This window comes from Mirounga leonina, unplaced genomic scaffold, assembly GCF_011800145.1.
Source record: "Mirounga leonina isolate KUSES-001 unplaced genomic scaffold, KU_Mleo_1.0 Mir_129, whole genome shotgun sequence".
NCBI lineage: Eukaryota > Metazoa > Chordata > Mammalia > Carnivora > Phocidae > Mirounga > Mirounga leonina.
In genome coordinates, this window is record NW_023270323.1 from 76902506 (window position 1) to 76928462 (window position 25957).

The window sequence follows — 25957 nt, forward strand, 5'->3', positions numbered from 1 at the left end:
TGGGCCTGGGGCGGCAGTTACCAGGTAGAGTCGCAGGAATCCAAGCTGAACGGGTGAGGACATGCTGGGGCAGATGGGCTGCTTGCCATCAGGTGGGAGAGAAAGACAGTAAACCGATACAGAAGTGAGTGTGTGTGTGTGTGTGTGTGTGTGTGTGTGTGTGTGTGAGAGAGAGAGAGAGAGAGAGAGAGAGAGAGTTCACGTAGCAACAGGTGCTATTTGGAAAAATAGAACAGGTACAGGGTCAGGGTGAGAGGGTTGCAGGGGTGGTGCCAGGTAGGAAGGGCAACCAGGAGGGGACACAGGAGCAGGGCTGACGTGGGCCGTGTGGATCAGACTCGGGCTGACGTGGGACCTGAGAATCTCCTTCTCCCAGCGGACCTCCTCTGATTGCACCTCATTCTTAGGCTGGATCAGGGGCTTCCTGGAGTGGCCAGTCTGTCACAGCCCTGGCCACATGATGAGGCTGCTATCTTGTTCCTGCAGTGGCCTGGGAACGGTTAGGGGCACACTGTGTCTTCTCGTGTTCATCTCTGTATGGCTGGTGCTCAGTTCAGGGCCCTGCACAGAAAGGTCCCCAGGGACCTCTGACATGGAAGGTGATAGCTTTGGTTCTGCAGTTGGGTGGGTGAGCACTAGATGTTCCTTCTCATGCGCAGCCCCAGGGGACGCAGTGTGAGCATGGGCCAGTGTGTGTGCATGCATGTGCATGAGTGTGGGTGCGAGCGAGTATGCATGTGCGTGCACACGGATGTGGGTGTGGGTATGTGCGCTCATGAATATGGGTGTGTGTGAGTGTGCACGTGCACGAGCATGAGTGTGGGCGTGTGCAGCATCGGGGTGCACGCCTGCCTGGCCCTGGGCCATTCTTGTGTTGCTGGCTCTGTGCCTGAGCTTCTAGACACTCTGCCTGAGATGAGAGCACATGGTGTGCCTGGGCCTCTGCCCTGCCCATGTCCCCCTGTGTCGGATATTCTAGGTCAACTCCTAATCTTCCCTTCCCTTTCCTCAAGGCACAGCTGCCCCAGGGTCCCCTGGACTCTCCCAAGTCACACCTGTTCCTGGAGAAGATCAGAGCATCACTGGCTTAGCCAAGTCTTGGATCTCGGTCTGCCTCCCCTCCTCCTGGCAACATTGCTTCCCCACCTGGCAGCCTTGGCCTACATCCAGGGCTCCAGCCACTCACTGCCATCCCCAAACCATATTTCAAAGTTATTAAAAGAACAAAGGAGAGGAAGAGTGAAAATAAATATGCCCTGAAGGTTTGGGTGTCTCATGAATAAAACATTTCCCCTCCCCCAACACTTCTAGAAGCCACAGTCTAGTCAAGGTGAGAGGCAGGAGGGCAGACACCTAAACGCTAAAGACAGAACATTGTGGGATACACAGGCTAGACTGCGGTGAGGGTTTTTATCTGGCTTGTGTAGAAACGGCTTTACAGAGGAGAAGGCTACTAGGGTTTTAAAGGATGAATAGGAGTTCACCAAATCAACAAGGTGGAGTGACTCCCTGTCTGTTTCCTTGGGGGGCTGGGCACTCAGCCTCCAAAACCCAGGGATCTAGCATGAGGCCCAGTGCAGAGCAGCTTGTCGGTAAATAACAGCGCCAGCCTCCAGCGGGAACGGCTCAGATTCGGTAAAGAACTGCACACAGCTGCGTGGCCTGGGTGACATGGGAGGAGACAAGGAAGAGGCGAGAGGAGGAAGGACCCAGATGCCCCTGTTCTCTCTCCCTTTCTCCTCCTCTGGGCTTGGCGGATGGTTAAGGGCCGTCTGGGGATGTGAGTGAGACACAGAGCAAAGTCTCAGATGCTGGGAGGGAAATAAACGGATTCCCACGGGCCACCCCATCAAGAGGTGATAATTGCATCCTTCCCACCAGATGAAAGCCTCATAAACTTCCTGGGGGCTGGGAGGGAGTGTGGGGGGGCACGTCACTCCCATTACTCAATGTGGAAGCTAATTGGCCTCCTGGCTTTCTCAGAATTTATTTGCACAATTTGCCTGTCATTTAGAAGCCGAGATGCTTAAACATTTATTTCTCCATCTCGGGAACAACACCGATTACCGTTTCATATTTACGATGATTTGCTGGATGTGTAGTGAGCGGATACACTAGCTATTTCAGGGCAAGTGAGTCCTCACCGCCATTTTGCTGGTGAGGAAATGGAGGCACGGGGCAGGGTCCTGCCTACAGCCACCTGACAAGTGGCGAGTGGATCTGGGAACCATCGGGGAGCCCAGGGGAGGTGCCAACACCCCCACGCCAGGCCTCACCACTGCCCCCCCCACCGAGTGGCACACACACATAGTTGTGAGTTGGCCCCCAGGAGACTCCTCCCATGTCACCCTCCTCTCCCAGGAGGACGGAGAGTTCGTGCGATGTGACCCAGCCTTTCCAAATTGGCTAGAATATGGAAACTGGAGCTGAAGGGAGCAGTACCTCTGATGCTCACTCATGGGACTCTGGCCACCTCCTCGGAGCCAGGCCAGGCCCAGGAGCAGGGGATACTAAGACTCAGACCCAATCCCGCCCCCAGGCTCTTTGTTTCACTGAGGTCTCCCTATGCCCAGAGCAGCGCTGGGCACAGGGCAGGTGCTTGGTAAGTGTGAACAAATAAATCCAAATTAGCTGTGTACCAGCATCCCCTTCAACAGACACGAGCAGAGCACCCACTATGTTCCAGGCTCGGTTCTGGAAGCCAGGGACAGACAAGGTGGCCTTGCTATGCTCCCTGCCCTGTTGGAGAAGGACAAGGACAGACGTTCATGGAGTCTTCCAGCAGGACACCAGTGACCATCTCCACGGCTCTCCTGGGAGGCTGGGACCTCATTCCCACTTCACGGAGGAGACTGGGATGCTGACTCTGGAGCCAGACTTCCCTGGGTTTGGATCCCGGCTCTTGTTTCAGCTATAAAATGGGGTTGATAATCATGTGCCCCCTTTACAGGACTTCGGTGAGGACTGCGGTACTATAGGGCAGAGTGCTTGGAAGACACATGCTGGCCTCGGGAAGTGCTTATGCTCATTCCAGATCAGGAGTTGGCGGAGGCTCATGGAGGCTGAGAGCCTCGTCCCTGTGGCTGAGGCAGTACTGGAACCCAGATCCTGGGACTCCAGAACTCTCTCTGCCATGTCTCACAGCCTCTCCCCGAAAGAAAGTTCTTTTGCCTTTTCACCATGTGGGGATGAGAGTTTGCTTCGGCATGACCTGCAGCTTCACCTTCCCGGTCTCTTTTCCGGGTGAGCCTCTGTCCAGGCGGCAAGAATCACCAGTTCCGGGCCTCTCTCGGACCCTCGGCAAAGGGCTTGGAATCCACAAAGTTCAGCCCACCGGTTCTCCCGGACACACGTCACCCCGCCTCATCCCCACATCACGTCTGGGAGAAATAGCCGTCTCTGCTTTGCTCACGAGGAGCCCGAGGCTAGAGGCAGGGAAAAGCTCACAGCCACCCCACAAGGAAACAGCCCAGCCAGGACCCGAACCCGGCTCTGGCTCAGATCTCAAAGGCCCTTCAAGTCCTAAAGGCTCACTGTTTCACAAAAGAAGTCTACATGGCTTCCCGCTTGCCGGAACCTTCCACGTTCCACATCTTACCTGCAGCGACGTCACCGTGGACAGGTCCTTAAGCTTTCCTTCTTCATCTTTTAGGTTATATCCCTCAGGCCTTTTATCTCGTTCAGTAATCTTCCATAATTTGATAGTTTTATCTTTCAAAACAGAGCAAACAAACGAGATGCATGATTAACACCAGCACAGAGCACAGTCCACGAGATAGGGCTACAGCACGCTGGGAATTCCTTGACAGCAGCGTGCTCTTGGACACGCGGGTTCCTGCTCCTTCTGTGCACCCACGCCATGCATACGGGGTACCTGTCCTCATCCTCTGGCTCCCCACAACTTCTGGGTCAAAAGGGAAGGCCCCTCCGAGGGCAGCTAACGAACCCTCTAAACCCACTCCCAGAAAGAGTGTATAGACGTAGCGTCCTAATTTCGAAGCCCCGCAGGGGTACACAAAAAGAGGGTAACCCGCTCGCTCTTGCTGAGCAGCATCGGGCCCATCCGGAGGGCAGCTTCCCGGTGGCCGCACTTCTCTGGCCTCCTGCCATGAACATAAGAAGAGGAACCTCGTGGAGTGATGGTTCATCTTCTACGTCAGTGTGGCTAAGCCAAGCCACCCAGATCTTTGGCCAAACATAGGTGCATGTTGCTGTGATGGTATTTTTTTTTTTTAGATGGCATTAACACTTACATCCACAGAGTGCTGGGCTGAGGCTTTATTTGTTGTTGCAAAACTCTAATGCTCTTCCTGCCTCAGTCGTGGAAGCCCATACAGACATAGGAGCCAGAAACTCAGAGTATGGAAAACTGAGCCCCCCACATGGAGAGCAGCTGTTCTGGAAAGTCCCACAGCCCTGTGATGGACTTTATGGGAATAAGAAATAAACTGTTGTTAAACCACCAAAAGAAAAAGAAAAAGAAAAAAGAAATCCATAGAGTGAAGCAGACTGCTCTCCATGCTGTGGGTGGGCCTCATCTAATCAGTTGAAGGCTTTAAAAGGACTGAACTCCCCCAGAGGAAGAGAGAATTCTGCCAGCAGGTGGCCTTCAGACTCAAGCTGCAACACTACCTCTTCCCTGGATCTCCAGCCTTCCAGGCCACCCTGCAAATTTTAGATTTTCCAGTCCCCACAATCATGTGAGACAATTTAAAGTAAGTCTCTTTCCATATATCTGCATCTACATGTGCATCCCTACCTACCTACACACACACACACACACACACACACACACACACACGCTCATCATATCAGTCCTCCTTCCCAGGAGAACCCTGACTGCTACTGTAGCCAAAACAAACAGCGCTGCTCAGGAGAAGGAAGAGGGAGACAACTGGTATCATTAAACCCTTGATAGGTACCCAAGGACATGCCGTTCGGAAAGGGTGCAGCTGGAATCTAAACCCAGGGTCAAGAAGCTTTGAGGGTGGGGGTGTAGAGAGCCCCTGGAGCTGACCTTCCCTCCAGAGGGGCAGGAAGAGAATGACACGTCCCACTCACGCGGTTCAAGGAAAAGCAACACGTGTGTGCGGCCCCGTAGGCACCAGCCCTGTTCTAACCCACTATGGCCTTACGTCATTTCGCCCCCCCCCCCGCAGCGCCCCCATGAGGCAGGCACAAGCATAGCAACTCGGATGCGGAGGTGGCAGGGCCGGGATGTGCACCATGGGAGGGGCTCCTGTCCTCGGGGAGGCCCTCACGGCCTCCACTCCCCACTGGCTGAGCATGGCCCTGGGTCAGGCACCCTTCACGGGCTCGGATCCTGCACTTGGCACAGTGAAGGATGAGAACAGCAGGAGGCCTGGAGGGCAGGCCTGGGGTCAGGAGGGGTCGGGGGTGGGGGGTCGGGACTGACGGCAGGAGGGACAGCAGGCTCAGCGGAGAAGTCCGCAAAGGCTAAGTGGAAGGCGACACCGAGTGGGGTCTAAGGGATGAGGAAGGGGTTGGCCAGGTGAGGGGCAGACTGGGCGGCCTTCCGGAACAAGGGTTGGTGGGACTGAGTCCGAGCAGTTTCGAGGATGCCTTAGCAGCCGCACCGAGTCTGGGCTCTGTTGGGGAAGGCAGGTGGCGTCACCATGTGAGGCTCACACGTGCCGCAGCAGGGCTGGCTGGTCTCAGGGTGCTGGCTGGGTGTCATCCATGTCACCCTTATGCAGCCCAGGGGAGCTGCACCACCCCGCTGCCCAGGTGACAGAACCGAGGCTCAGGGAAGCAAGGCCACCGCCACGAGGTCACAGGGCTGGGTGGAGTCCAGGCCTGTCCTCCTACCCTTCAGACACCACTGATGACAGGGGCGAGAGATGCAGGAGGGCGAGCAAGGGGAAGCCGAGCCTCCGGCCCCGGGAGCCAGGCCCCGAGTGGGGCACAGCGAAGCAGGAGCCTGGCCAGGAGCCTCCCTGGGGCAGAATGGTCAAGTGGCCAGCCAGGGTCCTAAACCCACGCTCCTGCTGCCCGCCTCATGCTCTCGAGTGACAACCCCACCCAGAGGCTCCGGGATTCCAGAAGAGTTACGTTTGCCTCCTTCCTGGGGAATACCAAGCTCCCTCCACCCCCACCCCCAAGGACAGTAATGACAGAGATGTCCCCGACCCAGCCATCCGTCATAATGCAAACAAGCCCTGCGTACCACCGCGGGCCAAGGCTGAGCAAGCTGTGGGACCGTCACTGGATGGAATGTGCCCACTGCTCAAAATGCTATTTTCGAGTTCTCGGGACCTAGGAAAAGGCTCGGTGTAAGCGAGCTGGGAAAGAGCATTTGATGGCCGGCGCTGCCAGCTCAGGCGGGCCCCTCACCGTTGGTGGACAGCAGGGAGTGGGCTGCATTCTGCTGTGGAAGCCACTTGATCTTGTTGATTTTCTCCTCTATCTCCAGACTCTTGAGGTAATCGAACTCCGGCTCGTGGCTCTGGAAGGTGCTGTAGACATCATACTCGCCCTGGCTGTGAGGCGCATTTTTACTCTGCAGGAAAACCCAGACAAGGGGGCCTGAGCTCCAGCATGGCAGGGGCAGGGGTGAGGGGCGCGCCGACCAAACCCTCCGAGAGCCCAACGCAGCCGGGCGGCCCGTGTCCAGCAGGGCTGGGGGATCCGGTGCCAGGGCCAAAGAGACTCTGTATTTGAAATGGCCGATGACTTGGTGCATGGCTGTGGCCAAGCCCCATCTTCCTCAGTCCAGCAATCAGGCTGGCTCACATTACCTGAGCACCTACTATGCGTGGGGTGCTAAGTGCTTCTCACTCCCCGTCTTGTTCCATCTGCACGGCCCCTCTGTACTGGGCACCACCACGATTCTCCCCATTTTACAGATGAGAAAGTGGAGACTCGGAGGTGAACTGACCGCTCCCCCCAAAGGCCATGTGTCCACTAAGTGCTGTCACTCGCCCCTCTGAGGTCTGTCTGACACCAAGGCCAAGGCTCTGGCCTGCTCTTCCATGCTGAGTGTCCAACTTGGTCCTGACTCATGGATGTACACATCTTGGAGTAGACTTTACATGGAGGCAGAATATTCTGGAATGTCAGACTGGGGCCAGGCCATCGTCCTGACTTTCCTCCATGGGCCCATCCTGGTTTAAGCAGCAGAGCTCCTAATAACAAGGACCCTCGTGACAGAGCCCTCAAAATAGTGAGGTGCTGAGTCCATCGTGGGCACAGGGCCGGCTTTCTCAGCAGACAAGTTCAGTGTATGTGGTAATAGGAAGCTTCCACCAGACGTATAACCCGCCTGGGAGCAAACAGAGACAGTCAACCAAGTGCAATTTCAAGTCTCCTATTAATCTTTTCTGAAAGCATCTATAGCTATATTTCTACACCTGTCCTGCTTCTGGCAAGCTTTCAAGTTCTTCTGTATGTTTGCTTCTACGTGCCTTCAGCTGCCATGAGCACTGTCTATGACTAAGGTCACTGGGACCGGAATAGAGAAAAAAAGGAGAAAAATTCCAAAGTCGAGAAACGTGCATCTATCCATTTAATTTCTTTCTCTAAAACGGAGGCTTAGCTTTGCAATCCCTGGTGGGCTGCCCAGGTCCTTCTCGTGAAATCGGCACGCTCTGGCCACAGGGCTGTGCTCGGGTAACAGATTTTTAGCTGTCCGCTTTCCGCTACGTGTCCTTGCTAAGCTAGGTGACACCCTCTGAGCTCCGGGCTCCCCATCTGTGACATGAGGATGCTAATAACACCTAATGGCACCACTGGGGTTGTCGTGAGGGAGGTTACGGGGGGAGGGAGGGAACACAGAGAAGTCAGACCTCGAGGAACACGCTCTGGAACGAAATGGGGCAGGGATGCATCTGCAACATCTCCCCTGCCCCCTTCATCCCCCTCCTCCCCACTCTCCTTCTCAATCCGCCCTCCTCCTCGTCTCTTCCTCACCCCTCTTCCCTCTCCCCCTCCCCTCTCCTTTCCTCGTCCTCCACCTCCTTGGTGTTCGCCATCCCGTCTTCAGCATCTAATCCCTGCACGTGTTCGGTGCGTGGGTGGCCCCCTCTCTGAGGCAGGGCGGCGTGTACGTGACAACACATGGCCTTGGCTTCAGCCCCTGGTCTTTACTCACTAGCTGGGCGACTTCTCCAAGTGTCCTCATCTGTAAAATGGGTGTCGGTCCCGACCCTCTGAGGTGGGCAGCAGAGAGTAAACGAGAAAAGTGTGTAGAGAAGGTAGCAAGGTGACCACACATAGTAGGTGCTCAACAAATGGGGTTTTTTTAATCATGAGGTTCTTATAGTGGTTCAGAAACAGCGCCCCTGGGTGGGTTGTTCCGGGCTGCTCTTGTCTTACCCGAAATTCTGACGGACAACAAAAGCCTCGCGACGGTGAGGCCTGGGGCTGAGCCAAGTTGCCAACCCCAGCCAGAAGGCAGCCCCACAGCTGCAGAAAACGCAGTCCTCCTGTCCCCCCACCTCTGGCCAGGACAGTGTCAGCTCACCCAGGCAGAAGGCAGAAATCGGAGGCTTAACCCAGGGCCACAGCTGGCCCTGCCTGTCCTGAATGTGTCCCCAGGGCCCAGGACAGAGCCAGCAAAGGCCTGCGTGGGGCGTGGCCCCCCTCCCACGGCCACCAGGTCCCACCGCACCTCTGGCTCCCGCTGGAAAATGACAACCCGGCCACCCTTGTCGCCTGTGGCCAGCAGCTCTCCGGTGTGGTTGAACTCAACAGTGGAGATGATATCGGCTGTGGGGGGAGAGACAGGAAGGTGTGGCTCATTAGGACCCCAGAACTGCAGAGCTCAACAGAACAGGCCCCCCGCCCCCCAGAGCCTGCACCCTTGGGCTGGGCCACCATCCAGAAGCAGGGGCACTAACGAGGGGCCGATGGTCCCCCTGTCCCCTCCCAGCTGGCCGCGGGACAGAGACCTATTCACAGGCTTGCTTCCCTCTCTCTCCTTCCTACTTCCTTCCTTCCTCCTTCTCCTTCCTTCCAGAAACAGTTTGGGGGTTTCATGTGCTGCCTAGGTGAATGGGCCACAGTCTGACACTAGCCGTACTCTGGGGGCCCCCGGGACCAACTGTGGTCACCCCTGCCCATCATGGGTTCCCCATCGGTGGGACCCCCATAACCTTCACACATTCCTGGCCTGGACTTTGTAGGCCCCAGAATCTCTGATCCAGCTTTAGCACAGAGCCTCAGCCCTGATCGCTGCCCCCACTCCATCTCCTACAGCGACCTGAGTCCCGGCATGTCTTGGCCTGAAACCCTCCACTGGTCCCCAAAACCGGATGCTTTTCCCTCCCAAAGCCATCGTGGGCAGCTTCCCCTGTCAGGTGGTGGCAGCTGCATCCTCCCCTGGCTCAGGCCCAAGACTTGGGGTCTCTCTGACCCCTTTCTCTATGTCCTTCTCCAGGCGCCGTGTCCAGTCCTACTGGCCAGGCCTTCACAATGTATCCAGATTCCTCCCACATCTCCCCGCCTCTCACCTGGAAGATTCCGACAGCCTCCTAAAGGATCCCTTTGCTTCCTCCCTGCCCCTGCTTAAGCTAACCTAGCAAAGCATGAGCGACCCCGCCCAAAACCCTCTAGATCAAATCCCCATTTGACCTCAGAGTAGAGCAAAGGTCTCAGAGTGGTCTACAGCCTGAGTGGTCTGCGAGCCCCTGAGGCAGACCACATCGGAAGCCCAGACCTTTACCCTGCTCCTGCACCTGCACAGAACATGGCACTGGGCCCCTTGCAGCTTCTCAAAAGTACCGACTACCTCTTATCTCAAGACCTCGAGTGATTTTCACTTTCCTATTCAATAAACACCTTTTGCTTTTCCAACCAGTGCCTGTTAGAGGCAGCTTCTGGCCCCCACTGGCTTTCTGAGCCGTAAGTAAACGCCAGCTTTGACAGCAAAAGAAAAGAGGAGAGAGAGAAGGTGGTTTAGCAGCGGGATGATGGGCTGGACATTTTCATTGATCACGATAAAAGCACATTTCACTGAACTTAGAAAAACAAGACAAGATGGGGAGAGCAGCGGGACGGGAACGTGTACCCGCCCGCTGAGCACGGAGCCGGGAATGGGTCGGGCCCTTCACGGGGCCGCCTGGCCTGACCCAGGAGCCCAAGCACCCCGGACCCGGAGTTAGAACCCAGCGGTGCCGGGGTCCCGGACAGCATAGCACCAGTCCTTGCTTTTCCTACTGGCACCCCCTAAGGGGCAAAGAGCAGGATATAAAATTGTGTATAAAATGTTTTTAATTATATACACCAGTGATCACAGCCGTGTTAAATGGCAAACACACTGGGCAGAGGGAAGAAAACCCGAAAAATGACCCCCCCCACCACATTAGCAGAGGGTGCTTTGGGGTGGCTACAATAAAATATTTTCGTTTCTTTTCCCACTTTCCTACATTTTCTCGGTTTTCTGTAATGAAGGTAATTTTTAATACCTTTATTGGGATATAACAGATATATAAATGCACATATTTAATATATACAATTTGATGAGTTTGGACATATGCATAATTTATATTATTTTTATGATGGAAGAATAACAATGCTATTAAATTAAAACGCCAGTGTGACCACTGGTACCCAGAGCCAATGCAGTCCATAAATGCTGGGCTGTTACCACGGTAACAGACACTAATATCTGCAGGCAATTTACAATTTATGTGTCAGTTTCACATCCGCTGCCTTCTTTGAAACTCATGCCAGCCCCTGAGGGGGATACCGCTATTATTTCCATTGGCAGCTAGAGAGATAGAGGACCCTGCACAGGGACAACCTCTCGAGCTGCTCGCGGGCCAGTGGGAAGTCCTGGGTTGGAGTCTTGGCTCCAGCGCCTTGGCTGTGTGGCCTTGGGTTGGTCACACCACTTCTCTGAGCCTCAGTTTTGTAGCATGGCTATAATAGGGTGTGCCCGGGGTCAGAAGCCCCAGTGGGACCATGGGGTGTGAAGGTCTAGGAGGAAGGATCACAAGTGTGAGGAACGAGGAGTTACCAAAATTAACTGGACAGAAAACTAAAGCCCCCTTTCATCCTTGCTTCTGGCCTCTACAGACTTCGCAGTGGCCAGCTCAGAAGTGTGCAAGATGAGTAATGGCTCAACCTTACTTACTATGCAGGTTTGGGGGTCCTGACCTCCAGCCCCGCGCTAGTCCCATCCTGGGAACATCTAGGGAGTAAGCAGACCATGGCATTGCTTCCTCACACTTTGGGCTGGTAGATGTTTCACCACTGATTCATTGCTATTATCCTTATCAATAAAACCTTGAAATCAGAAAGTCCATTCTCTCATCTTGGAATATCTGACACATGTCCAGTCCCAATACCACCTCCTCCAGGAAGCCCCCCAGAGAGCACCACTGCCCCCCCCCCAGTTCAGTGGTCTCTCCTACAACTACAGTCTCATGCCCACTCTGTGCCCCCTCATTGAATGTGGACCCCTTCCTACATGGGGGTGTCTATGTCCATGTTGCCTCTCATCTTGACCACGGAAGGGTCAATAACATCAACTCACGTGTCTTAAGTGCTCATTTGCCAGGCCCTGTTCTAAATCTCTCCATAGGAGTTTTTGCTTCTAGCCTGATGGCTCCTATTGGATCAACTCTCTCACCAATCACAACTATAAAGCCTCGACAGAAAAATAACAAAACACAACTACCTGAAGGCACTGGAGGGGACCAAATGCAGGTGGAACATGCAAGAAAATTAGCAATCACTCACCTAGTGAGCCATTTTCATGGCTTTTAGTCTGAGAACAGGCCCTAGCCTGTGTCCTATAGCTGCTGAAACTCAGGTAGAAAGTCCCACTCTTAGGTCTCATAAACCAGGTGACAGAGGCTGGAGAAACCCTAGTAGTAGCCGGAAAGTGAGGGAGTAAATTCTAGAAAGGGGGATGCCTGAGGGGGGCCCCCAAATACAGCACATAAACTCTGCCCAAATCTTTGGCCACAAAACACGCACACACATGACAGACTCCAAGCAGCCCAGCTAAGACTAAAAGAAGTGAACTGGGGTTTGTGCCCATCACCCCAGAGATGGGGTTTGCAGTTGAGTTCAACCAAGTTAACTGCTCACAAACACCAAATAAAACAAAAATGCTCTTTGGAGGGACATACGAAACATCTAGAGTCTCTACAATGTTATCATTCACAATGCCCAGGATATAATCCAAAATTATATGAAGACACACAAAGAAATAACACATCACCCATACTTAATATAAGGATAATTGATGGACACTAGCCACGGAATGCCCTGGATGTTGGAATTAGCAAATGAAAAAATTTAAAGTAGGTATTATAACTATGTTCAAGGATGTAAAGGGAAATTTGCTCCCACTGAATGAAAAAAAAGGACATTTCAACAGAGAAAAAAAAACTATTTTAAAAATAACTAAATGGACATCCTATAACTAAAAAATACAGTATCTGAAACAGAAGACCACTAAATTGCTTAACAGAAACTTTAAGATGACAGAAGAAAGACAGTATACTTGAAGATACATCAATACAAATTACCTGATGTGAACAATAGAGAGAAAATAAATTTAAAGAAGAAAGAACAGATCTTCCAGGATCTGTAGGTCAATATCAAACATCTAACATACATGTAATTGGAGTTCCAGAAGGAGAAGCGAGAGATAATAGGGTAGGAGAAAGACTTCAAGGGATAATGACTGAAAAAAATCCCCAGTATGGGAAAAGACATCAGTGCACACATTTAGGAAGCTCAGTTAACTCCAAAGATGATAAATGCCAAGAAAACCACACCCAACCATTAAACTGCTGAGGACCAAAATAATGATAACATTTTATAAGCAGCTAGAATAAAACCATGTTGCATTCAGAGGCACCAGGACTCAAATGACTGCTAATTTCTCATCAGAAATACTGGAGTCCAGGAGTGCCTGGGTGGTTCAGTCCATTGGGAGGCTGGCTCTTGATTTCAGCTTGAGTCATAATCTTGGGGTCCTGTAATCAGCCTCGTGTTGGGCTTCATGCTGAGTGGAGAGTCTGCTAGAGATTCTCTCTCTCCCTCTCTCTCTGTTCCTCCCCCTGCTCACGCTGTCTCCTTTCTAAAATAAATAAATAAATATTTTTAAAAAGATACTGGAGGGGCACCTGGGTGGCTCAGTCGTTAAGTGTCTGCCTTCGGCTCAGGTCATGATCCCAGGGTCCTGGGATGGAGCCCCGCATCGGGCTCCCTGCTCGGCAAGGGGGCCTGCTTCTCCCTCTCCCACTGCTTGTGTTCCCTCTCTCACTGTCTCTCTCTCTCTCTGTGTGTCAAAATAAATAAAATTAAAAAAAAAAAAAGATACTGGAGTCCAAAAGTCATTCAAAGTGCTATTAAAAATCTGTGAACCCAGAATTCTGTATCCAGCGCAAATATTCTTCAAGAATGAAAAGCAAATGAAGACTCAGTTAAAGCCTTCCAAGGACCAGAAGTCTAACCTTGGCACAATCCTATCGCCCTCTCATCATTCTCTCTTTACAGATAAGGACATTGGGTCACTAAGAGGCAAGACACTTGCCCAAAGTCACACATGCAGTGGGGCCTCTGCAGTGTGGGCTTCTGGCATGTCCCTACACCCACACCGTAGAGCCTCATGGTGCCACTGGCTAAAACCTCAGGCTCAGGGTCCCAACTCAGCCACCGAGTGGGGTCTGCCAAGCCCACCCTGTCATGGGTGCTCCAAGTTACCCTGTCATGGGTGAAGAAAAATCCCAAGAAAGCCCATGCTGCCCTTCCACTTGGGAGGTCCCCTCTGCCTTCTGCTGCAGCCCTGGGGAGTCCCCCAAATGGCAAGGCTGGGTTGGAAGAGGCAGCTTGGACCATGCACAAGGAGAACCAGTCAACTCCCTGGAATTGGGCACCATGCAGCCCTGGCAGGGGAAGCCCAGAGCTACCTGGTCAGGTAGCCAGAAAGCCATACTATGGTCCAGTGTAGGCTTAAGGACAGGTCAAAGGTGGTGTTTGATGTGACCAGCCACGTGACAGGTCCACATTGGGATCTGGAGCCAGGGGTGGTGTTGTGGGTTGAATGGTGTCCCCAAAAAGATATGTTGAAGTCATAACTCCCAGGACCTGTGGCTGTGATATTATTTGGATCATCTTTGCAGATGGTCAAGTTAAGATGTGGTCATACTGGACTACAGCGGGTCCTAAATCCAATGACTGGAATCCTAATAAGAAGGCTACATGACGACATGGGGACACGGGGACACACAGGGAGAAGGCCATGTGACAACAGGGGCAGAGACTGCAGTGAGGCATCTGCAAGCCAAGAACTTCGGGGACAGTGGTCACCACCAGAGCTGGAAGAGCCTGGAAGAGATGCTTCCAACAGGCTTCAGAGGGAGCATGGCCCTGCCAACACCTTGCTTTCTGTCTTCCAGCCTCCAGATGGTGAGAGTAGGGATCTCTGTTGTTTTAAGAGGGAGAACAGGGCTAAAACAAGAAATCGTGCACACACCAGCCCTGGAGGACACTGGCTGCACACACCCTGGGCTGTGGCTCCTGTGGGTGCCACGTGGGGAAGGATCAGCCCGTGGATCCCCGGGATACCCACTGTGGCTGTCACCAAGAGGAAGATATTCCAGTTGCAGCCCTGGTCCGTGCTCGCTGTGTGACCTCACCCAAATCATTGACCCTCTCTGAGCCCTGACTGTTGCATTGGTAGGATGGGAAATGTCATCCCTGCCTGGCCACAGTTCTCCTAGGGTTTATGTGTGGACTGGAAAGTTCTCTGGAAACTCTGGCAGAAGCCTGCAAATGCGTCAGGGAGATTAAGATGCTCATCAGGGGGGACTCTCCCCTGCTCATCCATCACCGTCCGTCACCATAAGTGCCGTCGACACCATTAATGATCCGTCAGATGTCAGGGCTCACCGCAGAGGGGGGCCTCGGAAAGTCCAGCCTGATCCTTCTGATGGGAGCATTGCCTTTAATTAGTGTTGTCAGAGGCATCAGGCTGATGAGGAGGGAGGAGCAGGCAAGAAAGAGGAGGGAAGAGGAGTCTGCCTGCTGCAGAAGGAAGCTCCGTGAGAAAAAGGAGGCCCTTGTGGTTGCTGCTCTCCCTCTCCCGGACCCCCGCTCCACCACGAAACCCCAGGCCAGCCTGCTGGAGGATGAGAGGCAGGTGCAGCAGGGATGAGCCACTGCAGCTGAGGCCACCCTGGGCCAGCCTACAGCCAGCAGGTCGGCCTGCAAAAGGCAGCAGAGACACCTTCCTGACCACAACTACCGCCGATGTGCCAGTGAGCACAGCCAATGTGCAAGGAACACCCAGCTGACCCACAGACTTGGGAACAAAACTAAATGCTTATTGTGTGGAGCCTTTGAGCTCTGGGGGCGTTTGTTATGCAGCAGGGGCTGACTGGGACAGAAGGGCGCCCAGCAGTGCTGCATCTGCTCCGTAGATGACCTGTTTTTGGAGGTGGGCCAGTCATCGAAAAGGGAAGACTTTCCTGATCAGAACAAGCTCTCAACTATCAGCTAGGTTTCCAGGCAGGTGCACGCTCTGTCCCCCACCCAGGGTCAGCACTCTGACCACAGCGCTGTCCCTTCCCCATTCACCTAGACAGCTCCAAATGTTCTCCAGGTCTCAGCCCAAATGTCCCATCTTTGCGGAAGCCACCAAGCCCTCCATGCTGACACCTGGTTCTTTTGGGTCACGGGGGACTGTGATGGCCCTGGGGGTGGGAGGCAGCAAGATGACAGAGGCCCCAAAACCAGACTCGGGCTCAAGGCTTCCCCACTCACTGATGTGTGACCTGAAGCAAGTCCCATCCCCTGAGACTCAGTTTCCTCCCCTGGAAAACAGGGGTAATGTCATCGGACTCATAAGAGGCCTGATATGACAGGGATCAGGACGGCAAAGGGAGTGGGAGTTTTGAGAACCTGGACTTCGTGTGGCTCCGGGACCCTGGCCCCTCGGACCAGAACAGGTCATAGTAATAGTTAACCCTCCTGGTGCTTCCTGGGAGCTGTTCTAGCACTTGACACATAGCACTAAATCCTCTTAGCTCCCAAAAGTTGGAGTGATGCCATTGTCCCCATTGTACAGAAGAAACAGAGGCACAGAGAGGATTAATAACTTGCCGAAAGCTGCCTACCTGGGGCGTACAGGGTTGGGACTCACTCCCAGGCAGGCTGGCTCCACAGTCCTTGAACTTGACCCCCAGCCTGGTGCTTCTCGAGACGTTTAAAGGGGTCAGAGATGGGAGTGGGGGGTGGGTGAAGACATTTCCTGGGAGAAAGCAGATACTGAGGGGAGGGTCCCCACCCACCTATTCCCTGCCCAAACCTAGCAACACCTTCACAGAGCTCTGAAGTACAATTCCTGAAGGCAGGGGACCCAGGCCCAAGACCGGGAAAGCTGGGTGTTGGGGTATGGCTGTGAGGGGACACAATGGCTTGTGCCCATGTGCTTCCTGGGGACAGGAGAGAGCTGGTGTAGGTCATCTTTGTCCTATCTGCTGGCTTCCCAGAAGGGCAAGGAGAATGCTGGAGGGGGAGGCCACTGCATCCTGGGGCCAATGAAGGCCACCAGATACACAGCTGTGCCTGCCTGGGTCAAGGTCTGGGTCAAGATCTGGATCAACCTTCTGTGAGAGGTTTGGCAGGAAACTTCCAGAACAGCCAGAGAAGGACCCATGAGAAAAACAGGCAGCTCTATCCTACCCACCAGGGCCAGCCAGAGAGGACAAAGCCACCAGAAGTAGGAGGTGGCCCGTCCTCCTGGCAGCCATGCCAGTGAGTGGGGGAGGGGGAGAGCTGCAAGACCCAGCCCCAGCCCCAGCCCCACTGCCGGCCTGCAGCACAAGCAGGAGGGGGCTCAGAGGGGAAATGCCAGCTCTGGTTTGGCCTCTGGACCGTTACCTGGGCCTGGACAGCCACTACTGCACGTGACAAGGGGCCAGTTAGCTCCCTGAGGGTGACCATGGAGGCACAGACCTGTCCAAGGCCTCACCCAGGGCAGGGAAGCTGACCTCCCTAAGGCCTGATGGAAGGAGGGCGACGCCACCCCAGAGAGGCTGAGCTCACAGTCCACACCTGCCTCCCGCACCTCTGCTCTCAGCTGGGTGCCAGCACCCGGCCCACCGGGAGCCACGATCACGCTGTGGCTGAATTTCAGCCCCGGCCGCAGAAGCCCAGCCCCGGTCCCAAGCAGGTCTGTGAGAAGTTCCCTCCTGCCGCCCGAACGTGGTCGGGGGGTCGGGGAGCAGCTCCCAGGCTGCGGGCAGAGGCCGGGTGAGGGAGCTGGACGCTGTGGCCAGGCCAGGGTGGGTCTCCTTGGATGGCGCTTGGGTCACACGGCTGGAGTAAAGTGCGAAGGGGCTGGTGGGAGGTTTGGGAGGGTCTCGAGCAGCGGCTCCCAGCTGCCACCGCCTCCCACCCTGTGGTCAGCCGGCCAGAGCCGGGGGCGCTGGGAAAGCGTGGCTCACATAGTGCTCACGGGAGAGAGGGGTGGTGGAGGGAGGCCTGGGGTGGGGGTGGGCTGGGCTGGTGTAGGTTATGCCCTCACAGCATAGTTACTCCACGGGTCGGCCACTCTCTAGCACGCGGGAGATCTGCATTCAAATCCCAGTCTTACGAGCTGTGCGACCTCGGACAAAGCACTTCACCTCCCTGAGCCCATCTGATCATCTGGGAAACAAAGATGGCCATCCACACCTTCCAAGGCAGTTGAAAGGCTGACCTGACATCCCCCAGCACGTGACAGGCACTGGGCAAATCCGTTTACCATTCATTTCTCCTCTCGAAAGAATGTTAATTAACAGGGAGTTGTTCAGTTATTGTTTTAAGGGAAAACGTTGGCTAGAGTTTGATATTTTTAATGTAGACTGTTGGATAAAAGATTAAAAAAATAAGTACAGAGTTTCTGTTTGGGATGACGAAAAAGTTCTAGAAACGGATAGTGGGGTTGGTTGCATGGCACTGTAAATGTACTTAATGCCACTGAATTGCACACTTAAAAACAGTTAAAATGGTACATTTTATCTTGTGTATATTTTGCCATAAGAAATTCAATTTATTCGGGCCCACCCAGGGACGCCAAAAAAAATTTAATTAAAAAAAGAGAATAGTAATTGAGCACCTACTGTATCCCAAGCACTGTTGCATGGGGGAGCTCTGCATATACACTCCCTGCAGGAAGCTCACTCCCTAGTGAAGGGCGCAACCAATGAGCAAGTTTTCGTATAAATATATATCATTTTTCTGGGGAGGGGGTGAGAGCTAAGATGAAAACAAAGGTAAAGGGGATGGAAGGGGTGGGAGGTGCTGTTTTAGTTGGGGAAATCAGGGAAGACTTCCTGGAGGAGAGGCATTTCAGCAGAGACCTGGGCGAGCCACACAGATATCAGGGCGCGTAGCAGGTGCAAAGGCCCTGAGAGGTAGGAGTCAGCTTGGTCTGTTGCAGGTCAGCAAGGAGGGCAGCTCGTGCGTGGTGACAGGGGCAGCTCAGAGTGGCGGGCAGGGCGAGGTCCCTGGGCGAGGCAGGCCGAGGCGGGACTTGGGATTTCATTCCAAGTGACAGGAGCAACTGCAGAGCATTCTGGGCTGGGGCGCCACCATCTGACAAGGATTAATGGCGTCTGCTACCCTCGCGTGTGTCTCTCGCTAAGGGACATGAGTTCTTTCAGCGGCGGGCAGAGTCCCTGCCCTGCCCAGGAGCGCAGGCCTGGCACCTGAGGGCTCTCGGGAAACCGGGAAGTAGCGGGGGTGGCAGGAGCCGGCTCCATCCCCACCGCGCACGTGCCTTCCGGAGTTTGTGTGTCTCGCTCTGGGTCCTCAGCTGTTAGGAGAGGTGTCGCCATCAAGGCGTTTTTGTGGTTGTTGCTTTTATTTTAACATTTTAAAAACGGAGATATAGGGGCGCCTGGGTGGCTCAGTTGGTTAAGCGACTGCCTTCGGCTCAGGTCATGATCCTGGAGTCCCGGGATCGAGTCCCGCATCGGGCTCCCTGCTCGGCGGGGAGTCTGCTTCTCCCTCTGCCCCTCCCCCATCTCATGTGCTCTCTCTCATTCTCTCTCTCTTAAATAAATAACTAAAATCTTTAAAAAAATAAAAAATAAAATAAAATAAAATAAAAACGGAGATATAATTCACGTAACATAAAATTCACATTTCAAACTGTACGTCAGTGTCTTTTAGTGCATTCACTGTGTTGTGCAACCATCACGACTACCTGATTCCAGAACATTCCATTCACGCCCAAAGAGAGCCCCCGTGCCTACAGGCAGTCACTCCTCACTCCCTGCCAGCCACTCACCTGCCTTCTGTCTCTGTGGCCTGGCCTCTTCGGGACACTTGCTATAACGGGGTTCATACAGCTGGGGGCCTTCTGCGCTGGCTTCTTTCCCCCGGCATGTTCTCCACGTGGAGTGTATGCCACTGCTCAGTCCTTTCTCGGCTGAGTATCGCTCCACTGTGATCAGGATGCTCTTTAGGACAGGACCCATTCCCTTGAAGCAGAAACTCAGGCCCCAGAAGGCTTGAGTGGTGGCTGGGAGCCTGTGAGGGGCCCTGCACCCTGGGACCCCCGACCAGCTGAGGGGCTGCTGTGGGAGCCGGAGCGAGGGGGGGGCGGTGCTGCCCCTTCCATGGGTGCTCCCCGAGGGGCAGGGTCCAGGCAGGCAGGGGCTATGGCTGCTAGCTCCTCCCTGCCAGGCCAGATGGGCGCCTGCTGGGTAGCCGTTGGCCTGGCCCGCACAGAGGCAGATGGGCTGGGGGCGGAGCGGGGGCGGGTGGTAGGGGCAGCAGTGGATTTGCCCATGGTCAGCAGGACCTGGTCAGGCTGCTGGGTTTGACTTCGGGCCAGGTCAGATTGTGCTCAGAGCAGGGGCAACTCCCCAGATCGGACTCCAGCAGAGCCCCCAGGAATCATCCCTGAATCAGACCCCTGTGGGCCCAGAAGGTGGCCAGGGGGCCTGGGGCTAGCAACTGGCCTCAGGACAGGGGCAAGGTGTGAAAGGACCCAGAGAAGACCACCTGCTCCCTGCCTGCTTCCTCACAGCACAAGCTCCAGGAAAAGCCCACGGTATGGTCACCTGGGCTTCTCTCCTAAAGATGAAGATTCCCAGGGCCCTGCTCAGACCCAGTGGATCAGAATCGCTCGCTGACACCTGGAATCTGCATTTTGACAGGTTCTTCTGTGCTGTGCCAAGATTTGCGGGCCACCGGTGAAGCGCTGGGAGGTTTGAGAGTGAGAGAGTCTCACTTCCCTGGGGCTGCCTGAGCCTCAGTTTCCCGATCTCTACAGTGGGTACAATGCTATCATCTCTCAGGGTTGGTTGTGAGGACTTGAGGTGACATATACAGAAGTGTCTGATAATAAAAAACTGCTCAAAAATTGAGCTGCAATCAGTACTATGTTGTTATTATGCACGTAAACCAACAGAATGATCTGGATTCTGAGAGAAAGGGCAGAGGGGAAGAATTAATACACGGCGGGGGGTAGTTTGAGATGTGGTGAACTGGCTGTTGGGGGACCCGGCTCTGAACCCCACTGAGTCTCAGCTTCCCCCTCTGTGTAATGGTCATAGTAAGAGCTGCCCGTGCTGGAGGGCTCTAGAAATGGCAACGTGTTTTCACAGGCCAGAATGACGAGCCTGCTGTGGAGGGGAGGATGGAGGCCTGATGCCGACCCAGACTGACCACCAGTGTCGGGCCGGGCCAGCTGACCAGAGCCCTCCCAGTGCCTGCGTCCCGTAGGCCCTGGCCACTCTGCTCAGGATGCAGCCAGTCCCTCAGACCCCCCTGGCAGATGGGCAACCAGGGCCAAATGGCGTGATGACAAGGACACCCTTCGGGCCTCATCACATCAGTGTGTCCACTGATTCCTTTGCCAGGCCTGCTTCTGTTCTGCTCCAGGGCTGGGACAGAGGGCTGGGCACTGAGCTGGGTGCTGATGTCGTGGCTGGCACAGCCGGATGGCTCCTCTGCCCACCTCTCCTACCTCTGCCCTGGTACCGGCCATCACTACTTCTCTCCTGGAAGACTGGGGTTTCCTGCCTTTGTCCGGCCCGGTCCACAGGGCCCCGGTCCAGAGGGCATTTTGTGAAGCTGAAACCCCATCACACCATGACCCTCCCTAAAACCTTCTGTGGCTCCCCATTGCCCTCACCTGCCTCTCTCTCTGCCTCCCAACACAACCCCAACCCCTTAGGCAGCCTGGACTTTTTGTGTTTCCCCAAATGGGACCATTTATTTATTCACTGAATATCTAGTGACCACCGACTAAGTGCCAGACCTCACAGTAGGCCACGGGAATTCGGCAGTGTGCCAAATGGGGCACTGAGCAGGCCCTCCCAACACCCAGTGTCTGTCAGCAGGAGAGTGCCCACAGAGAAACAAAGAAACACCGCACATTGTACACACTCTCCTAGCCCTTCCTCCTCGGAAGGCCCTGTGGCCCTGGGTGACAGCCCCGTGCAGGATGCCGTGCATTCCAAGGGGTGGCCGGGGGTGTAGGCAGGGCCTGGACACCCCCAACTGTTGTTCCAGCCCTGTCACTGGGGGTGACCCGCAGCTGGCCGAGAGTGAGGGCATGACCTTGGCAGCAGATGGGCAGGGTCACTCTAGCTGGGCCTCGTTCACCAGCAAGGACCCCTGGTGCTCCCTGTGGGAAGGAGTCCCGGCTTCCCTGGGGCTCTTCTCTCCCAGCCTCAAGGCTGACCGGGCTACGTGGCTGGCACAGCCACTCTGCTTGGAATACCAAGGCCACGGACAACCCCATCATGGTTTCGCCGGGCACCCTGGTGGAACCTGGGTCCTGGGGGAGCTCACTCACTGAGAGCCACCACAGGCTGGGCACTGGCCAGGAGCCTTACTTGCCCCCATGGTGCATTAACCCCACCGCAGCTCTGGGACTCTGGGCCATTCTGCCATTTCCATGTGGGTAAACGTAGGCCCAAGCACATTATATTCGGCAACTGCTGTGTGGTCCCAACTATGGGGCCGGCATGGTGACCGCCCCTTAAACTTGGCATCACAATCACCGCAAGCATTTTGCACCCATGACCTTACTTAATGGCTGTGATGGCCTTCTGGGGTGGCATGACTCTCCCCCACTTAAGATGGGGAAACTGAAGCTTCCTGAGGGTGGGGTCTGTGCTGTGCTGGTAAACAGTTGACCACCGGCTCTTTGGGGGATGGGGGAGAACCAGAGTGAACACCCTGATTTGTGTGTTTGCTGAGCCTGAGACTTCAAGCCGCTCACAGTTTAAAAACGGGCTTGCAAAATCTCTAAAAACATAACAACCGGGGCTGGGGCACCAAATTCCTGACACAAGACAGCTCTGGCACACCCCGGGTGGAGTCCCGCACATCCACACCTGTGAGGGTCCTGGAAGTGGCCTCAGCCCCAGCCTTCAGCCTCCGAGTGAGACTCCTCCAGCAGCCCCACGGCGGCCCTCGGAGGGCAGCGCGGCCCCTAGAAGCCTCACATCTCAGTCAGCAGGACCCTCGCCACGGCTTCCAAGCTCCACCCAGTGCAGCCCAGTATCACGGACTCCAGGACCAGGGCACTTGGGGAGGGCAGCCAGACCCCAGCACGCTACGAACAGGCTAAATATCCACATCTGCCTCAGGGGGCCATAAGGATTAAATGAGTGAGCATGTGTTCACGTTAGATCAGGACCTAGAACAGCCAAAACAATTTTACAGAAAAAGAGCAAAGCTGGAGGCCCTACCTGACCTGACTTCAAGACTTCCTACAAAGTCAACAGTCATCAGACAGTGTGGGTATCACTACGAGGATACACCTACAGGACAACAGAGCGGAGAAGTCAGAAATAGACCCACACATCCATGGTCTGTGGTTTTGTTAAAGACGCCCAGGCAATTCGATGAAAGAAGGACGGTCTTCCCAATCCATATGCAAATGTATGGGGAAAAAAGTTAACATCAACCCTTACTTTATGCCATATACAAAATTATGTTAGAGTAAGTCACAGACCTAAATATAAAAGCTAAAACTACAAAACAACCAGACGAAAATACAGAAGAAAATCTTTGCAGCTTTGATTTCTTAAACAAGACCTAAAAAGCGTGAATGGCAAAAGAAAAAAAAATGGATAAATTGTACTTTATCGAAATTTAAAGTTTTGTTCTTTGGAAGAAACCATTATAAAAACAAAAAGGCAAGCCACAGATTGAGAGACAATACTCACAATACATATATCGGACAAACTACCCACATCCAGAGGGTACACAGACCTTGTATAACTCAGTAATAGCCTGCAAACCACTTAATTAAACATGGGTAAAAGACTTGATCAGATAAAAGCAAAATATATGAATGGCCAGTAAACACACGAAAAGATACTCAACATGACTGGTCACCAGGGAAATGCACATTTAAATCCCAATGAGAGGGGCACCTCGGTGGCTCAATCAGTTAAGTGTCAGACTCTTGATTTCAGCTCAGGTCATGATCTCAGGGTCGAGATGAGCGTGGAGTCTGCTTGAGGTTCTCTCTGCCCCTCTCCCTCTGTCCCTCCCCACTCAGCTCATGCTTGCTCTCTCTCTCTCTCGGAAAAATAGAAATCAATCAATCAACCAATCAATCAATCCCGATGAGATGCCAGTAGGCACCCATGATGAGGGCTAAAATTAAAAAGACTGATAATGTCAAGTTGGTGAGGATATCACACAACTGGAAATCTTCCCTGCTGGTGGGAATGCACAGGGGTTTCAGCCCTGTGGGAAAGAACTGGGCAGTTTCTTATAGAGCTCAGCACATGCTGCTCATATCACCCAGCCATCTCTTGTCACCAAGAATAACAAAGCCCATGAACACGAAGACTTGCCCACACATGTTCATAGCAGCTTTGTCCACAGCAGCTCAAAACTGGAAATGATGCACAAACAGGTGAATGCAGAAACAAACTGTGGTATGCCCATACAGTGGAATGCCGCTAAGCCATAAAGATGGACACGTCAGTGAGACACGCAACAACAGGGGTGAATCTCAGAATGATTATGCCCAGTGAAAGAAGCCAGACAAAAGCATGTGCAGTCGTGTATATGAAGCTCCAGGAAAAAAGCAAATTAATATACAGTGTCAGAAGGCAAATCAGTGGTCACCAGGACACAGGGCACAGTCCGGGAGAGACAGCACCAGACAACAAGGAAACTTTTGGGGGTGATGGAAATGTTCTGAATCCTAATCGTGGTGGCAATTTCCTAAGCGTCTACAGTTGTTAGAACAATGGGACTCGGGCACCTGGGTGACTCAGTTGGTTAAGCGACTGCCTTCGGCTCAGGTCATGATCCTGGAGTCCCGGGATCGAGTCCCACATCGGGCTACCTGCTTGGCAGGGAGTCTGCTTCTCCCTCTGACCCTCCTCCCTCTCATGCTCTCTGTCTCTCATTCTCTCTCTCTTAAATAAATAAATAAAATCTTTAAAAAAAAAAAAAAAAAGAACAACGGGACTCTGCACTGTGAGGAGATGCAGTTTATAGCACTTCCTAACACCGTTTTTAAGTTTTTGTTTGCAGTAAAGGGGAAAGGGGGGGGGGGCCACCACAGCAGGCACCTACCCTGTTCTGAATCCTCTAGCAAACTGCTGATTTAATACCCTCAGGGCTCTATCAGCAAGCCGACCACCCGAGTAATTACATTAAGGAAAACAACCATTTGGTGCATTTTTCATCAACTGCGATCATTCATATTTACCAAGCTGCTAATTCATCTCAATTTGTCTAAGGAGGTCTGACCCACCCTGGCCTGGGCATGAGAAATGCATTGTGCCAGGCACTCAGTAGAATCTCATTAATTGCATGTTGAATTCATTAATAATCATCCTGCTTCCTCAGGTGCACAGAGCTCATCAGTGGCCGACGGGAAACCAGAAGCCAGCGTGGGTAGCCTGAGCTGACCCTGGGAGAAGCCCAAGGTGCCCCCCTCCATGGACAAAGCCTTTTCCAGGGCATTATCAGATGCTGAGGCCTGGACCAGCAAGTGAAGGCAGAGTCAGGACCATTTTGATGGGATATTAGGAATCGGGGCTGGCCATACAGCAGTGAAGCTTGAAAACCAGTGGGCAGCCGACACGGCATCAAATGCAAGCTTCCACCAGATATGTCCAGTCCAGCTGGATGACAGAAGTCTGCAGCTGGATAAAACTGCAGGGGACAGTTGAGCCAAAGCGTGGGAGTCTTGGCTGGGAGTCTCAGGTCAAGCCAGTCGGAGCCAGTATTTTCCTCCCAGTCTACTTCCTTTTGGATACTAAGATTCCTTGTCAATGGCAAGTGACCCAGGGAGGGGGAGACAAGTTTCCTCTTTTGGCTTCATCCTGAGCTTCATTAATCCCTTAAGTCAGCAGTTCTCAGATGTGGTCTAAGGACCCCTGATGACTCACAGGGTCCTGCTTTTTCCAGCTACATATCTGCATGAGGCTGTATGTTCTATCACTTCAAGCAGACAACAGATCTGAACAGGCTGAGTGCAGAAGCAGGTGCAAGAATCCTGCTGTCATCTATGAAGCCAGACATTAAAGAGATGTACAGAAATGCTACTCTTCTCATGAATGTTTTTTTGTTTTGGAAAACACAGTAATTTTCCAGAGAAAAAATATTATTTATGTTAACGTATAATGGGCATATTATTTTCATTTTTAAATGGATACGTAAATCTTTTTAAATGTCTCAGTTCTCATTTTTAAATATGGTAAATATCGGTGGCAATAGCCCACATATGCAGAAGCTCTTAGGGAATCCCTGATAATTTTTAAGAGTGTAAAGGGCTCCTAACACCTAAAAGGTTGACAACCACCACCCCTAAAAGTATGGTGGGCAATGTGGGCGTTTGATCTATTAATGTCTACTAATCCACGCATTCTTCCTTAGTTTAGAGCTCTTGGGTCCATCAAGGACTCTCCCATGTTCCTAGGGTGGTGCCATTTGTCACAAGATGCCCAGAGCCGAATGGAGACGTGAGGATAAGCCAATGAGAACCTGACAGCAA

The 25957-nt window shown here is 53.4% G+C and overlaps 1 protein-coding gene across 1 annotated transcript in view; it reads right to left on the bottom strand.

Moving 5' to 3' along the window:
* The window catches only part of PPP2R2C (protein phosphatase 2 regulatory subunit Bgamma), a 133773-nt gene that overhangs the window by 43778 nt on the left and 64038 nt on the right, over positions 1-25957 (bottom strand). Inside the window, exons 2-4 of the mRNA XM_035005334.1 lie at positions 8630-8727; positions 6355-6520; positions 3599-3711 (exon numbers count right to left, since the gene is read on the bottom strand). Of these exons, the coding sequence (XP_034861225.1) occupies positions 3599-3711; positions 6355-6520; positions 8630-8727 (377 nt within the window). The remainder of the gene's footprint in view (positions 1-3598; positions 3712-6354; positions 6521-8629; positions 8728-25957) is intronic.